At 49.3% G+C, this 16896-nt stretch overlaps 1 protein-coding gene across 2 annotated transcripts; it reads right to left on the bottom strand.

Moving 5' to 3' along the window:
- Positions 1 to 1875: 1875 nt before the first annotated feature.
- Tbx3 (T-box transcription factor 3) lies at positions 1876 to 16197 on the bottom strand. Of its 2 annotated transcripts, XM_008847465.3 has the most exons (8): positions 14874 to 16197; positions 12962 to 13229; positions 11956 to 12015; positions 11551 to 11697; positions 8827 to 8903; positions 7665 to 7822; positions 5529 to 6199; positions 1876 to 3898 (listed from the first exon to the last, which is right to left on the bottom strand). In XM_008847465.3, exons 1-8 carry the CDS (start codon positions 15260 to 15262, stop codon positions 3437 to 3439), a joined length of 2232 nt encoding a protein of 743 aa, XP_008845687.1. In that variant the 5' UTR covers positions 15263 to 16197; the 3' UTR covers positions 1876 to 3436. The 2 variants fall into 2 exon arrangements, with proteins under 2 accessions (XP_008845687.1, XP_008845688.1); XM_008847466.3 differs by lacking the exon at positions 11956 to 12015 and having other exon boundaries at positions 3437 to 3898; positions 14874 to 16192.
- Between the last annotated feature and the right edge of the window lie 699 nt (positions 16198 to 16896).

Raw genomic sequence — 16896 nt, 5'->3', positions numbered from 1 at the left:
AAGACCCAGGCGCCGGCCCAGAGTGGCCTCAGCGGCCGCCGCCACCACCACCATAAAGCCCGCGGCGAGATTGCGACCGGCGCCAGGTGAGTAATAGGGAGAGAAATCCAGAAAGATTGCGCGCGGGTCACCCCCCGTCCATCAGCGCCACAAGAGTTACTCATTAACAACACTACATACAAATAAGATATAGAGATTAAAAAAAGAAGAAAGGGAAGAAAGAAAGAAACAAGGAAGGAAGGAAGGAAGGAAGGAAGGAAGGAAGGAAGGAAGGAAGGAAGGAAGGAAGGAAGGCCCTAGGGGGGCCGGGGACAGGTTTCTGCTCTGCCCCCAAATTTGAGGGATGGATAAGGAGGAGGGCAGGGAATCCTATTGGGAAAGAAAAGCAGGTTAGGGTTTTTTCCCTCCTTCTCTCTTCATACTTGAAACCGAGTTATTTTCTCCCCAATTTGGGACCGCGCACCCGAAGGTCACCAGCCAACTACCACCTTCTCCCGTAAGAGAGTTTGGGTCCAGCGGAGAACAGGCCCTTTCGGGTTGGCTGCGCGGGGGTGGCGCATTGGACTTCTGGTTCCTCCGTGGAGCCGCAGCCTCAGGTCCCCGAGTTCCCCTAAGCCCTCCTCGGCCTCGCCACTCTGGTTATCTCCCCCTCACACACACAGATGGGGAGAAGCAATGGGGGTCCCCACGTGCCTGGGCCAGATGGAAGGGGGCTTTCCCCGCCTCTCCAAAAGGTCTCGACCTGGATTCTTTTCCAAGTACGGGAGGCGGGAGGGAAGGGATCTTCTCCAGGTCGGCCATTCAAGAAGGCTGAAGGTGACAGGGACGTGGGGCCCGGCTGGCGGGCTCCCAGTTGGGGGTGGGGGGAGTCAGCCGCCAGGCAGGCTCCGGCTGGGTCTCCCAGTCATGGCCCCCGGGGGGGGGGCAGAAAAAAAAAGGCCTAAGGGACTGTCTGTACAGAACATTCCAGTGCCGCCCCCCGCCCCCATCCCATCTCCAAATCCGGGCTGCAGGAGACCAAAAGATTGACAGAGGCTCCGCCATTTTTTATTGAAAGATTCAAAGATAAATTGAGCTTCAAAAGACAACTTGCCAAACTGTCTGGGGACTGGTCGGAGGAGCGAACTGGGGGAAGACAGCAGCTTTCTGGGTGACTCTTCCCTTGAAGTTTCCATATGGACTGCCTCTCCTGACCCAAGAAAGTGTGCACACTGTGGGGTGCGTGAGAACTCAGGAAAGTGTGCACCATGTCGGGTGTGCGTGGGAACCCAGGAAAGTGTGCACAAGTTGGGTGTGTGTGGGAACCCAGGAAAGTGTGCACAAGTCGGGGGCGGTGAGGACCCTGGCTGGGCCGGCCCTTCCTACAGCCTCGAAGGCTGCGGGCAGGGATTCTTAGCCTCTTATGCTGCCAGATTCACCGGTGTAGGGAAATTTTTTTTTTTTTTAAATGCACATCAAAAAGGGGCGACGAGTATTAAAACGAAAACTCTCCGTAGAGTGTTCCAATTTATTTTTGGTTGGATTCCTGTGGGAAAAAATGACTTTGGACACGGGGCAAGTCTTTTTCTATTAAAACCCTAAGAATCTGAAATTCCTAATTTACGAATTTAAATCAGGCCCCTTTCCTCCACTCCCGTTCTGCTCCCTAAACTAAAGGGAAAATGTTTTCAGATCCAAGTGGCTCCTTCGCTGGAGCAAGGGACTTTTGTTTATGGCTTTGTAGCTGGAGTGACATACAGTTTCCAGGGACATGGGGGTGTGTGTGTGCTTGATTATTTAAAGGCGAAAGGAAAGGGGTAGGGCAGGAGGAGAAAAAATCCTTTCTGCCTCTCCATCTTCAGAGGTTCTAAGAAAACATTAACACAAGACCGAAAATCATTTCAATAAAAATTTATTGAAATTTCAGTGATATTTTAATGGGAGGGGGGGAGAATTAACAGAAAACCAAAACTCATGAACTATAACACAAAATATACCTTCATGAATACTTTTTTCTTTCCCTTTTTTGCCTTTAAACCGTCACTAAAGCACGTGTCTTTTGAGTTCCTCTCTATTCACCAATTCAAAACACCATCAAGATGAACAGCAGTAGGAACCTTCACTTGGGTTAAGAGGCCAGAGTCGAGCAAATACAAATATGAAAGAAAAATTAAGTCAAACCACAGCCTGTGCAGTGCCTACTCCCCATGGCAATCTCAGAACCCTCTCAGGGTGCCATAGTTTAAAGAATTTCAGGTGGAGCCCAGAAGTGCCAATACCTTCCCTCCCAACCCCCTTCTGCCCACTCTTGGACATTAAAAAAGAAAAAAACAATTTTGCAGACAACTCTTTTGAAAAGTGTGTAGGTGTTGAAACAGCAAGTATGCTTGTTAGTGTGAATTAGCAATCTTGTGACCTGGAGATAAAAACCAACCAAAAGGCAAACAAGGGTAAAACCTGACAGCTGCACTCCTATTTACATGGAGCTATGTACAATTCAATAAATTAAAGTTTAATTTTCCAAGCATTCATATTCCACCTATTTACAGGAGTTATCAAATAATTACATAAATACTTTGTCTAATAGTCTTGTTTCCTCTTTATTATTTCTTTTAAAACCTTGTTATTGCATATACAGTTAAGAGAATGATCAAACAGGGACATGAATCCCGCTACAGCGCTTAGATAAAATAAAGTCAGTTTGTTTTGCCCCCAGTGGTTCCCTTTAGTTCCCACCCCCTTGGTGTTCGCCCATTTGAAGGAGTAGGGTTCAGGACAGGGGTTTATGTCACTTTTCTCTAAAAGTCAAGGCATCCAAAATAAAAACCAGAAATACAAGACTGAAAAACATGCAAGAAGAGACCTATATTGGCTCTTAAAACATCACAAGAACATTAAAAAGACACAGGGTTTCCTTAATATAGACTAAGCAAGGATTTCTTCTGTCCCCAACAAAGATGCTCAGTAATTTATTGAGAACTGATAGGCAAGTCACTATAAAGTTTTCAGTCTTCATAAACAGAATCATATCAATTCATCTGTCCCTGTTTTGGTTGCTTTTCTTTAAGGAAAAAAAGTATTTTTGTTTCCACTTGACAAAACGAAGGGGAAAGAGATCCACCGGGAGAACACTTTCAAACTCCTGCCCTCACAGTGGGCCTGGCTACCTGGTTCTTCCATACCAGCCTCCACAGAACTTGCTTCAGACACAAGTGCCTTTTTTACCCCTCCCACCCCCCATCTCAATGCAACACCTATTTCTGGGCCAGATTCCAGATCAAGAAGACAGGACCTGTTTCTAGCACATTCCCTGAAGGGAGTCCGGTGCCCCTTCCCAGACAAGACTTGAGGGAAAGATATCACCCCACATGGAAGGCCCCTCATTTATTTTACATCCGACAAAGTGCACTGGCAGACTTGACCGAACTGGAATGAAGAGACGTTTTTCTGGGGTGGTTTAAGGAGACCCACTTCGGGACCTGTCCGGCTTGGCCTCTAAGCCACTGACCAGCCGCTGGATGTTTTGCAGTTCACTGGTGGCTGCCTCCTTCTCAGAGCAGAGTTTGGGTGACAAGGACACAGAGCTGGAGGAGAGTGTGGAGGAACGGCTGTTCAGTTCTGACCCGGAGTCCACGGTCACAGAGGCAGGGCTGCCAGCCAGGGCGGCGGCCTTACCGTCCAGGGGCCCTGAGGCTGGAGCCATGGACGGTAGCGCGGTGGCCAGCAAGCTGCTGCTGTCGGGCACGGGCACCGGGATGGAGTAAGGGCTGTAGCGCAGCCTGGGCCGCATGCTGTTCAAACTGAGGAAGGGGTGGCGGTGCACGGAGCTGGAGGCTGCGGCAGAGGAGGCTGCTGCAGCGGCAGCCATGTATGTGTAGGGGTAGGGAAACAGGCTTCCAAAAGGCGACATGGCCAGACCCTGGGGAAGGAAAAGAAGGCACACTGCGAGTCAGAGGGTGGGGGACCTGGGTGGGTTAAGAGTCAATCCCCAGCTTCCACCTCCCGCCACCTGAGGCAAACCACAGACTCCCTCCCCTTTCCTTTGGGGTGGGGGACAACAGTTCCCTAGCTGTACCCTAGCCCACAGCTTCTTTACTTGCCAAACCAAGGGAAATTGCAAGTAATTCATGTTCTGATTGGGGACTTCGTGGCTATTAAATGAACTAATCTTTGCAATATGTCATCTGTTGTGCCTGAGCCTCAGGGACATTAGACATTTCCCATAAGGGCTAACAGCTGCACCTGTGAACTGGACTCATAAAGTGGGTCTCCACCAAGGTGGCTGAGGGAAAACCCCTGGGCATACAGTATCAAACACTTCGTCTTTTCCATTCTTGTTCTACCACACTTCCACACCAATTCTAGAATTTCCCCAAATGAGAAAAATAAGATAATAAGGAAGATGTAAAACTGGGAGAAGAGAACGAAAAGGTATTTGTTATCAATATGAAGAAATCAAGCATCCAGTCTCAAAGGCTAATTAATGTCCCAGGTAGAAAGACGAGGCTGGTGGCTGTGGGGAGAGCAGGGACAGGAATTCACAAAAAGACAGAATTTGAAATGCAGGGGGTCCTGGGGGTGTATCCCAAGCCTGGAGATGCCAAGATGTCTGTCTGTCCAGGCAGCCCCTCCCCCACCTGTCACCTGCTCACCCGATGTACTGAGAGTAGACCTGCATGAGATGGGAGGGATGGAATCACACAAGTAGCCAGACTAGTTCTTCCCCTCTACCCCCCACTGAGGAGGACCATGTGCCTTTTGGCTCAGGCAAGGGAGACAAATGTGCTCAGACAAAACAAAAGGCCAAAGAGCGGGCAGAAAACCCCAGAGAACCTTCCCATCAGGTTCAGAGCCTCTCCTTGGCCTCTCAGTGCCCTAGCACAGCTGTCTGAACCACACACAGGCTTGCCATGGCCAGTTCCCCTCTTTGACATTTCCCACGTGTGTATTAATCCATGGGAGACAGGCTGGCCTGCTGGGGGTTGGGGGTGAGAGAGAGCAGCTTTGAACTCGGGAAGCCTGCTGACTCCAGACTGAATTCTCACCCAGGGAGTCAGTCACACCCCCTGCCCACACCTCTATCCCTTCTGTCTGATTCCTGGGGAGGATAGCAGCTAAGAGACTCTAAAGAAGGTAAAATGAAAAGGGCCCTGCAGTCAGACAGCATGATATATACAGACTCACCTTCCTCCATTAGGGACCAGCTGTGTGATCTAAGTCAAGTTGACTCAATATCTCTGGGCCTCAGATCATAACAGTACCACACTGAAGGGTTAGATTCAGTGAGTCAAATTTGTTATAAAGTAGTGTTGTGTGGGGCACTAACCTCTAGAACAGTCCTTGGGTAGCATTTAAGCAGATTTCTTGAGGGGGGACATGTTGACTCAATGAGTAAGTGTCACACCTTGCAACGGGTCAATAAAATATTATAATGGCTGTTATCATGTATTATTGTTTAAAGGTCCCAGGAAAGGCGCTGGGACTGGAAGGGAGACAGGAGACATGGGGGAGGGAGGGGTTGGGAGTCAGCAGAAAGGAAGGGCCCATACCTGGGAGGCCAGGACATGTTGCTGGAGGTGGAAAGGCAGGGTGGCCGCTGATGCCCCGGACAGTCCCTGTGCCGCGGCGGCGGAGGCCATGGCGGTGGAATCCAGGCCCGAGACGCCGGTGGATGCCCCAGACACAGTGGCCAGCAGGGGCCCCATGCCGGCGGCCATGCTGGAGAAAGCACCCCCCATGGCGAACTGGCTGGGGTGCAGGAACAGAGGGTGCCCGTTGAAGAACTGCTGACCTGCCAGGCCCGGGGCGAAGCCGAGGCCGGGCAGGGGCCCCTGGGCCAGGTGCGCGGCGGCGTCCGTCTGCACCGTGAGCGGCCCAAAGGCGTCCTTGGCCGGCAGCGCGCGCGCCTCCTCCACCTTGGCTGCGCCCACCTCGCGGCCAGGACTCCTGCGCTCCTCGGCGCCCAGGCCGCGCGTGCTGGAGGAGATGGTGGCCGGGCTGTGGCGCGAGTCCGGCGACGCCTTGTCCAGCCGCGCGCTGTCCCGGGGCCGGCCGACCGGCTCCGCCGAGAAGAGATGCGCCTTGACGGCGGGGCTGCCCTTGTCGCGGCCCGGCTCCTCCGATGTGGTGGTGGAGATCTTGGCCGCGTCGCAAGCCTCGGGGCCGTGCTCCTCTTTGCTCTCCGCCTCCGCGTCGCTCTCTACCTCGCTGGGACACAGATCTATTGGAGAAGGAGAGAAAAACGCCCGGGGGAAAGGCGTTAGCTTCATTCGGGCCGGTGGAAATCCAGTTTCCAAGTTTAAATCGCACCTCTGATCCAGGCAACGCTGATCCCCAGCACTGGGGAGTCTGAGGCCGGAGGACAGTCTGGGACACAGAGTGAGACTCTTGTCAAACTCTCAAACAAACAAACAAACAAACAAACAAACAAAAAGACTATTCTCCTGGGCAGTTGACTGACTGTGCAACCCCAGGGCTAACCCTGCACCACTCTCTTAACCTCAGTTTTTCCATCTGTAGGTTGGGATAAAGCTATCTAACACCTTTGCTGTTAAAGTCAACAAGCAAACAATCCCAAGTGTTTAGGTGGAGTTTAACCTTCCTTAGTCACACCCCAAAGTGGCGGCTCTTGTTTAAGAGTCTATTTAAAAAGCTCTGGCCACATCAAAGCTTTCTCTAGCATTTCTCCATTGGATTGCAAATTTATTTTTTAAAATGAAAACTAAGTCACTTTAAAACTCTCAGCTGGCACACATTCCTGTTACCTCCAGAGTCTTTGCGGGGGGGGGGGGTCAAGAGCTTCCATAAATTTGCGAATAATTTTAGAAGCATTTGTTTGGAAAGAGTCTGAATGGGCCCTGGCAGAAACACCCCCCTCCAACAACGCACTCCCTCCGGTGTTCACCTAAGTCCCTAAAAAGAGGGCGGGTGAGACCATCAGACCATTTACTTTTTCACTTCTACCACACCCTCCTCTGTGGGTGTCCTTCCTGACAAAAAAGGAAAAGGAATCCTATTTTATGTTAAAAGCTTAAATGGATTGAAGACAAAGAACTTTCCGTTTTATTTCACTTAAAAACAGGTTTCTTCCCGTTGAGAGCGTGCCTTTCTAAATAAATAGTGCTTGCTCTTTAAACACAGAATTGGCTCGAGAATCAAACTACCTCTTACACACACACACACACACACACACCCCACAGAGCAGATCCCCAAGAACTCCACCTCCCTCCCGTCCCAGGTCTGCAGCAGCTCCAAGGCTGGTCTTTCCTCAGTTGTCTTCCCTTTCCAGGTGGTAGAGGATCCCCAGCCTCCTCCCAACCTAACATTTTAATGCAGAATTCACAGTTGGATGTTGACCAGCAGTTAGGCTGTTGGTTGGAAAGAGATGGCAGAAAGGGGCAGAGACTGGAGGATGGAGGGACAGAGAAAGAAATGCTTCAGTCGCCTGGCTAAACAGGCACACGCACAGGGATGTGGGGGAAGGCATTCTAATGTCTGCTTGCTTAATGCTACCTTGGAAGAGGCACACATCTGATACCCCCAGTGACTCCTGTTTGCAGATTCTATCTAGAAAGGGTCTGTATCTTAGAAAGGGTAAGTCTACTGGTCAGGGCCTTCCCTCATCCCCAACACCTCCAGGTCAAGAGGATCCAGAGCCCAATCATCACAGAGGTGGCCAGGCTTACCTTTGAGGTTGGAGGTCCCCACAGTGGACACGGCTGGAGAGGAGGCCTGGGCAAAGCAGTTGAAGGCTGCCTGTTCACTTGAGGACTCGTCCGAGGTCCCAGTCTCCTTTTTGTGTCTCTCGTCAAACACCCTCATGGACTGCAGGGTGAGCTGCTTTCTGTGGTGGAGGCCCACACCCAGCATTAGCCCAAGTCACAAACATTTGCCTTCTTTGTCTCCCTCCTCCCCTTTGCAGAGTGGTACACCTCACCCTGCTGCCACCTTGGAACAACCTGAATTCTGTGAACTCTGCTACTGGCCCCAGGGCAGCCCCAGCACTGCTCCTGACTGTTCACTGGGTTGAAGACAGTGCATTAGGAAAGAACGTTTGCTTGGCTGGGGAAATCTTGTTTAAAAACATGAGAACAGAAGCTGGAGTTGGCCAGGGACAGTTACACTGACTGCCCTTACAGCAGGAGGGTGCTGTGAACACAATACTGCCTGTCCTCACCCTACGAACTCCTGTGTGGTTGCTAAGATGGGGGGAAGTGCTTATTACATGGTATGCTCCACTCTAATCGGTTCACCAACACATTAATTGGAGTTAAAGGTTTATTTCAATGTTAGGAATTATTTTGTAATGCTCAGCCCCCAGGGGATAAGGTTAAAAAAAATGGGGGGTGATATTCTGGATTGTAGAAAATCTTTGAAAAGGAATGGGGGCGGGCAGGTTCTTTCTATAGTCTCCAACTGTCTACTTAATGCAAAATGATACAGAGACCCATGAAGGAGGGAGGGAGCCCTGGGTCTCTCCAGGGGCCTCAGCTGTGTCCAATGCTATCAGGAAGATGTGTTTGCAAGACTTCCAAAGCAATTTGTGAATGGCTTGGTCACTTCTTGGGTCTCGCCCAGAATGAACTTAAATTAATTAACAATTAATAGGAGAGTCTATATAATCTTTTACCACTGGTATTTTCTTCCAGTCAGAACTGCAATGTAGCTTATTTCCCTTAAAGGCACCCAGTAACAGAGGAAGTCATCTGCAGTGGCCACAGGGGAGCAAGAGAGAGGAAAAGCCTCTCCACTCTTCTCACTCACCCTACTTCTAGCACTTCAAAAAGTTAAATTCTAGGAAAACAGTTTTCCATGAAACTGTCCTGGGGAAATATGATCCCAACTCACCGTTTTTCTCTCCTGCCATTTCCAGTGTCCCGAAAACCTTTTGCAAAAGGGTTGTTGTCTATTTTTAACTGAGTTATCTAGAAGAGGAGAGATATAAGCAAGACAGACATTGGCCCCACTTTCTATAATGTTCTGAAGGTGTTTCACCTCCCTTCCCCAACTCCTCAGTCTCTCTTAGAAATGTGACTGGCCACAGAGTCACATGGATAAACCAGGTTAAGGTGAGCAGGGAGATGCCGGCAGGGACTCTGGGAGTGGGGGAAGCAAAGCACAATTGTTAGCAAGATTTATGGATTATCCAAAGAAATTCTTTCCTTTGGACAGCTTCATTTAGAGAATATACTCAAAGCTGTCAAGATGCACAATCTAAAATTTATCTGAACATTGCACTCTTGATTTTTTTAACACAGTATAATTAGTGAATTAAAATTGCTAAAGCACTCTTTTCTGTTGCCTTCAAGCCTCTCTTTCTCTTTTTCACACACACACATACACACACACTATAAACATGCCAACCTTTTCCATGTAATAAAATGATTTATGGGGTTTCACTACCCTTGTGTTCCACTGAATTTTTTTCCCTCTGTGGAGGGGCAAGAATGGAGTTTAAGGAATTATAATGTTGAGAATTACAGATTTAAAAGGCAGGAATAACCATTGGCAACATTTGTTTTCATTTATGTGTAATATGTTCTCTGCCACCACCATTAGGTGGAGAAGACTCATGGCCTCTGATTTTTTTTTTTTAAAGCTACGTTTTATTATTACACTAACAACTTAATTCATGCAACTTTCACAGGATTCTGGGAGTAGAAGGAAATCCACATTTTCATAGACTGTGGCCAAATGTTGTACTATGTAATCTTTAAAACCCCTTCTCTCTGGAAAGAAGTTATACATCCAGTCATGGGGGTGGGGGTGGAACACGGGTGCTTAGGCTGGATTCTTGTTCCTGAAACACACTGATGGATGCAAGACACCAAGTTTTGCATGAGGCAAGGAGAGGAAGGGGTGAGGATTTAGCATCCAGACTAGGAAATATGGGCGGAGCAGCATAGCAGCCAGCTGACATCTCAGGGACAGTGACCATTCGTTCAAAGTGTAAGGTGTTGCCAGGAGAAGTGGACTCTCCCTAAGGTCCAGGGCTCAGATGAAAGAGCTGCAGGGTCCTTCGCCCCTCCCTAGCCCCTCCAGTTGCCAAGCTGCATACTGGGGAGCAATCAGTAATGGGCTCTCTGTCTGTGCTGCTATACCCATGATCTTCATGCCAGGAGATTCCAGGTGTGATCCTGGCTTGGAGTCCTTTGAATCCCCAGCCTTAGGACTAAGGGAGAAAAACTTTGACGAATTGGTGACTACGGCTACCTTCAAGTTGGAAACATCAGATAGTGACCATGCATCAGGATGCAGTTTTTCAAACACACACACACACACACACACACACATACACACACACACACACGGGGGGGGGGGGGGGGAGAGAAAGAGAGAGGAAGAGAAAAAAAAAACAAAAAAAAAAAAAATAAAAACACAAAAAAGAGAGGCGGAAGATAGGGAGAATGCGAGAGACAAGAGGCAAAATAAGGAATTAAGCAGAATCCTGGCCACAGTAGTAAGAAAGAAAGACGAGGGCAGAGTAGAGAGGAAGGGAGATTGAGGGCGTGTCCAACTAGGGTCAGACCAGTGTGCCTACCGCAAGGAAAAAGGACACTGGGCAAAGGACTGTACCAAGAGAAAGAAGAAACAAAGGAAAGACAGAGCTGAAATCCTTAACCTTGATTAGGAAGGTCGGGGCCAGGAACCCCCACCCCGCCCAGGGATGGGAGGATGAGGATCAGAGACCGACAGCACGTTCCCCGACGTTGCACAGCACGCCCCCGGCCTGACCTTCGTCTCCACCCCTCCGCTCTGTCCCCTGTCCAGAGTCATCATGGCCTTTTGCCCTCAGTTGGCACTTTTACTTTGGAAAAACTACATTTATCGCAGGAGACAGCCGATCCAGCTACTCGAGGAACTGCTGTGGCCCCTGTTCCTGTTCTTCATCCTGGTGGCCATTCATCACTCGCACCCCCCAGTAGAGCACCACAGTTTTCTGTCCACATCAGGTGGCTCACAACTGCCTATAACTCCAGCTCTAGGATAGGCCCTCTTCTAGGCTCTGTGGGCACCTGTACTCATTTGCAGAGAGAGAGAGAGAGAGAGAGAGAGAGAGAGAGAGAGAGAGAGCATAAAAAACACAGCAGCATAAAAAGTAATACAAACCAGACCAGCTACCCAGGATTTCTGGCTAGGGGAGAAAAGCTGGTCTTTACTTAGATTCTCCTGCCAGGATCCCAAATTTTTTTTGCCTTAAATTGCTAGCTGGTTCCTTTCAGTTCTAATTTCTCGATCCTTCCTTCTGAAGGAAAGGATGAACATGGAAACAACAGAAAGAAGCCCCTGGGGGCAGGGGCTGGAGTGGAATTTGTGCCCATCGCCTTAGGAGCTTCAGGCTTGAGACCTCAAGTCAAGCAGTTTTTAATTCAGTCAGATTCCTAGCTGGGGGAGTTTTCTTTTGGTCCCCTCAAAGGAGTCAGGCCTCTGTCCTCAAAGACTCCACAGAAGGTCAAATCACATAAGAAAATTCCAGATGCTCAAGTCCAATTCCCTGCTAACTTTCTCATCTTGATGGGAAGTAGCTTAAAGGTAGATCGTTTAAAACATCAAAGTCCTGTAGTTAGTTACCTTATCATTCTGGTAGGCAGTCACAGCAATGAATTCAGTTTCAGGAAATAGGTAGGTCCGAAATGTACTATAAGGTAGTTTCAATATATCATTAGCTCTGACGATGTGGAACCGGGGCTGGTATTTGTGCATGGAGTTCAATATGGTCTGTGGACACAGGGAAGGGGACACACACGTTAAAGGAGAGGAGGGAAGAAGCATAGACAAATGGTATCTTGGTTCCCCTGCCAAGCTGACATCTTTCCCACCTTAGGGTATCATGCTTGGTCCAAGCCCACCTCCTTGAATACATTTCACTCCACAGATGTTATCTTCTGCAGACTCCAAATCGGTCCTCAGTTTCCAAAAGAGCCTCCCCCCACCCTTGCCACCTACAGTTCATTAGTACCTTGAACCCTAGCCTACCTGGGTCCCCAAACTATAATTCCCCTGCCACGTTGCGTGATCGCTTGGAAAGGCCAAAGTCTTAAAAGATAGAGAAAAACATGCATTTTAATTTACAAAATGATTCAGTGCTTTAAGCGCCCACTAATTGACAAGCCCAATCCACTTAAAGCCTGGAGAGGCTGAACTCTAAAGAGGAATATTTATGCCCTAATCGAATCAAGGGCTTCAAATGCAATCCCAGTCCGCTTTAGATATTTCCGAGCCATTCACATTTCCCTGGCCTAATCTTCCTGCTTATACGTCGCTTATCACTTTGTTTATTTTATTGAAATGTTGGGGAGGGGCAGAGGAGGGCAAAAGGTCCCTGGGCCAGACTTTTACAGATAATCCAAGTCTTCTAAGTCTCTAAACACACTCTCACAGAACCCATACATCCACTCCCAACACACACACACACACACACACACACACACACACACACACACACCATTTTTTTAATTCCAAAGATCTAAGACTTGTTTCCAGTAAACCCGACTTTCATGCAAAGCCCAATTCTCTTTTAGTAAAAGAAAACGCACTTTCAAAAATGTATTCACCCTTTAACCAACATAGTTGAGGCTTTGAGAAGTTAAACTCTCCTTAGAAATGACATGGCCCATTTCAGAGAAGTATGTTTCCAAGCAGAACAAACTATGTCCAGGCACACAGCTTTAGAACTGATTTGGGTGTTATTCTTCAGTTCAGGTCCGGCACTCACCAAGGACCTGGGATTGCTATAGAACAAGAGGCGCTAAGTTGTCCTGGTCCATTTCTTTTAGAATGCCAGGGCCTTGCATTATCCAGGGAGCAACACCCCAAAATCCACTCTGCAGCTGGGTTGCAAATTGAACCAAGTTGGCTAAGTTTAGCAACAACTTAGCCAAAGAGAGGTCTGGGCCAAAACTCAGAGTTTACCAGAACAAGGAAGTACAACCTTGGGCTGAGCGAAGGAGAAAAATCTCACTGAAAGAAGCAGTGAACTTACAAATCCGTGTTTATCCGAGATGTTGTTGGTGAGTTTCAGTTTGTGGAAAGTGACGACTTTGGACATCCATTGCTCCCCGGTAGCCGGGCTGTCCGGGTGAATGTACATTCTCTTTGGCATTTCGGGGTCCGCCTTACCGGCCACCATCCACCGAGAATTGTGAAATTTATATCGACAGTCATCTGCGGCAATAATGTCCATCAATAAAATGTATTTGGCCTTTTTATCCAGCCCAGAACATCTCACTTTAAAGGGAGGAAACATTCGCCTATGAGAGGAAAAAATAGAAAAGGAAACTAAATAAATAAATGAGACAGGTAAACGGCTTAGAATCTTCAGCTTTGATTCCAAGGCATTCTAAAACATCTGAACAAGTTTAAAGCTTTCCATTGGGGTTGGTGAGCTTGTACTTTCCAAAGTGAGGCCACTGGATGCAAATTGTTTTCTCCCACATTGGCATATTAAAAATGCTTGAATTTGCCATATTTTGATATCCCAGGACTCAAGACAGATGAATTACAGCACTGCAGGTCCCTACTATTTCTTTAAAATTTGTTTTCTCTCCTCTGCGCACCTGTACAGTTCACCCTCTGTAAAGGAGTCTTGCCTAAGTCTTTTTTTTTTTTTTTTTTTTTCCTGAGTGAATTTAGTTCAAAACAGCTAAGGGGTGAATTCTAGGGAACTGTGGTCAGTAAAGGTGAGAAGTTTTCCATCAACCCATGAGTGAAAAAACATTAAACTTCTCAAGGAAATAAACTCCCAGTTAGCACTGGAATGATAATCCAGCTCGTGGTTGGTGAAATACTGTGAGTTCTCAGAACGAATTCGAAGCGGGCCTGACAAGAGATCCATTTCCTTGAGCTAGCTATTCACCATATCCCCTACTCTTTAGGCCAGGCCGCCACTGCAAGGGCCTGCCACCCAACTGCTGTTTAATTTCACGGACGTGTTGGCATTCTGCACTTTTGACTTAAAAGGAAGCACTTTATTGTGAAAACCAACTAAATGTCTTGTGGGTTGGAGAAAGATCTGATGCCAAACTTTGGGCCTCAAGTAGCTTGGAAGGAGACTGAAGAAGCTGAGGACGCCTAGAGGGGGTATTTTGATTTGTATCCTTTCATCCAGACATCTTGATAATCCTCAATGCTATGTAATTTTTTAAAATCAGGGGTTTTAAATGCTGGTCCTTGGGTCTTCTCTTCCAGGAATGCTCTGACCAGGCAAGGACATCTAAACATTATGTAAAATATGATTTATAATATTCTGACACAAAAGTCAAGTGCTAAACCTGATGGGTTGCCTTGGTCAACAAACATAATCTTAATTATCAAAATCGCCCTGCTCAGTTCTGGCTGGGGTTACAGACATGTGAAGTGCATCAGGAAACAAACTCGAAAGCCCTTCGACTTCTCGGTCCCTAGCTAAGCAGGCTTAGGCCCCCTTCAAACACTTGAGGCTAGCTAGCTAGGCAGGACAGAAGGAGCCCCGGGATAACTTCAGGTCACTCACACTATCTTAACACAAAGGGGCTTTGAGTTTCTGTCTAGGAAAACAAAACCAGAGAAAAACAAACAAAGAAATAGTGATTTCAGAAAGCCTTTTACTGTGATTTCCTGCAATGGAGTAATTTTCTTACTTCCAACAGAAGTGCGTGTGTTGTCTCCATTAAAATCCGCCATCCCTTTCAGAACGGAACCCGGGATACGGGTCTCTAAGATCCGTGCAGGCAGCCTAGGTGGGCTGAAATTTCTTTTCTCCTGGGCAGGACCCAGGAGTCCCTGTGCGTAGTTTTAGGGGCATATAATTTTCGTCCCAGCCGTAACAACTAGGAAAAGCGGCTGCTGAGAAAGGCGATAAAGAGAGACATACAAACCTGGTAGCTTAGAGGAAGGGGGTCTCGCTCAGCGCTTACCTTCCCGACTTCGTAATGACCATCTCGGTGCCCCGCTTGTGAAACTGATCCCAAAGTTCCTTGGCCTCCAGATGCACTTTGGGGTCGTCCTCCACCTCTTCCTCGGGCTCCATCGTCTTCAGAGGCCTCAGATGCGCCTGGGGTCCCAGGGAGGAGAACGGGATGCCGGTCTCGGCCGCCCCCACCAACTGATCCATGATGGGCTTGGCCAGGGCTCCGGGTAGGGAGAGCGCCGCGGCGCCGTTGGGAGGCAGCGTCAGCGCGGGGAAGAAAGACGGCTGGTGGCCCAGCACCGCACTCATGGCGAAGTCCGGCGCCCGGTGAGGTAGGAACGGATGATAGGCCATGCTTGTCCCAGGAATAACCGGATCTCTCATGGAGAGGCTCATCCACTCTGGACAGGGGCAAGTCCGCAGCTGCTGGCTTGGTTTTGCCTTTTTGTTGGTTTGTTTTTAATTCAACAGCAGCACATAGTTTTTGTTTTTGTTTTTGTTTTTTTTTAAAAAAAAGCAAATTTAAAAAGGAACAAATCACAACAAAAGCACTTGAAAGGGAACGGGAACGTGGACGCAGCTTTTAAAGTGGGCACGCCAACAGATGAGGAGACATCGCCGCTGGGGTGACTGTCCCTGTGCCCGGCGTCTTTTAAAAGCCGCTCCGGGAAGTGGGTTTCGGAGGCGGGAGGAGCGAGCTGGGTCTCGGCTGGAAACAGACACCCTTGCCGTGCGCCCTGGTGGCTCCCGGCTCCCACGCTCTTTGTTGCAAATGCAAACGCTTCTCCTAGAAGACTTTTTTCTTTTTCTCCTTCTTCTCTCCCGCCTCCCAGCTCTTCCCCTGGCTTTCTCGCCGCTCTGCAATTGCGCTGCGCTCGGCTTTCACTCGGAGTGAGAGATCGAGAGAAAAAAAGTCTCTTAAAAAAAAAAAAAAACCAAACAAAAAAAACAGTCAACTGATTTAAGCCCTTTCCAGCAGCGCTATCAAAACTTGAACTGCAACAGCGGCTTCCGTTAGCGCTGCTCCTCCTTCCTCCGGCTCCGCGCTCCCGACTGGGTCTGGGTTTCAATCCCGAATGGTGCCTGCAATCTTGTGCTTCCCGGACTCGCACTCTCTCTCTCTCTCTCGCTCCCTCTTCCTGGTCCTTAAAAAAAAAAAAAACGTGAGCGAAATCGCTTCCTAAAAATCTGCGTCCGGGCGCGCAGGGCAAGGGAGGATCGAGCGAAGGGTGCGAAAATCAAAATCAGGATCAAACTGGGAAAAGAGGCAGAGAGAGGAGGGATCCGGAGACCGAGTAGGCGAGGAGAGAGTGGGAGGGAAGAAGGGAGGGAGCGAGAGAGAGAGAGAGAGAGAGAGAGAGAGAGAGAGAGAGAGAGATCGCCACCCTCGGCTTCTAGAACTCCGGGGCGTCTGCTCGGCGGCTCTAGAAGGTCGGGCCGCGCTGTGGGCTGCGGGCAGCCGGAGGCCTCTTGATTGGTTCTTTGACGCTTTCGGACCAATTGTGTTGCTGCATAGGCGTGGTTTTCACAGGTCGAGTGCTGGGGGGGGTGGGGGGAATAGAGCCGAGTTATAAAAAGAAGGTGTCGGAAACTGGAACGTCGCAGCGCGGCATCGGTACTACTGCGAATGTCAACAAGATGAGAGGGGAGGGCGGGGAGCCACCGGGGAGCCGCGCGCGCGCGCGCGGTCGCCTCTAGGTGGCTTATCCAGAGAGATCGCCGCAGCCCCAGAGCTCTCCCCGGCTCCCTCTCGCTCAGCCCACGTCTGAAATGCCTCAGCCATCTAAGCCCTGGGGAGCCGGGGAGGAGGCTGGGCCAGGGAGGAAGGGGGAGGGAGCTAGGGAGGGAGCCCGGCAGCCTGGCCACCTCGAAAGGCGCCGGGCAGGGGCGCTCGCCTCTCGCGCGCTCCGACCCGTTCGCTGCTCCTCCTACCCGTGGTAGCTTCTCCGGGCAGATCTGCCGCTTCTTCCTTCCCTCGGCCCTGGGCGAGCGGAGCCGGAGGCTGAGCCTCCCCTCCGGACGCTCGGCGC

The sequence above is a fragment of the Nannospalax galili genome, unplaced genomic scaffold (assembly GCF_000622305.1).
Source record: "Nannospalax galili isolate Female #2095 unplaced genomic scaffold, S.galili_v1.0 scaffold120, whole genome shotgun sequence".
NCBI classification, from domain to species: domain Eukaryota; kingdom Metazoa; phylum Chordata; class Mammalia; order Rodentia; family Spalacidae; genus Nannospalax; species Nannospalax galili.
The sequence above is the reverse complement of the archived record's forward strand: the minus strand, read 5'-3'. Positions and strand labels throughout refer to the sequence as shown.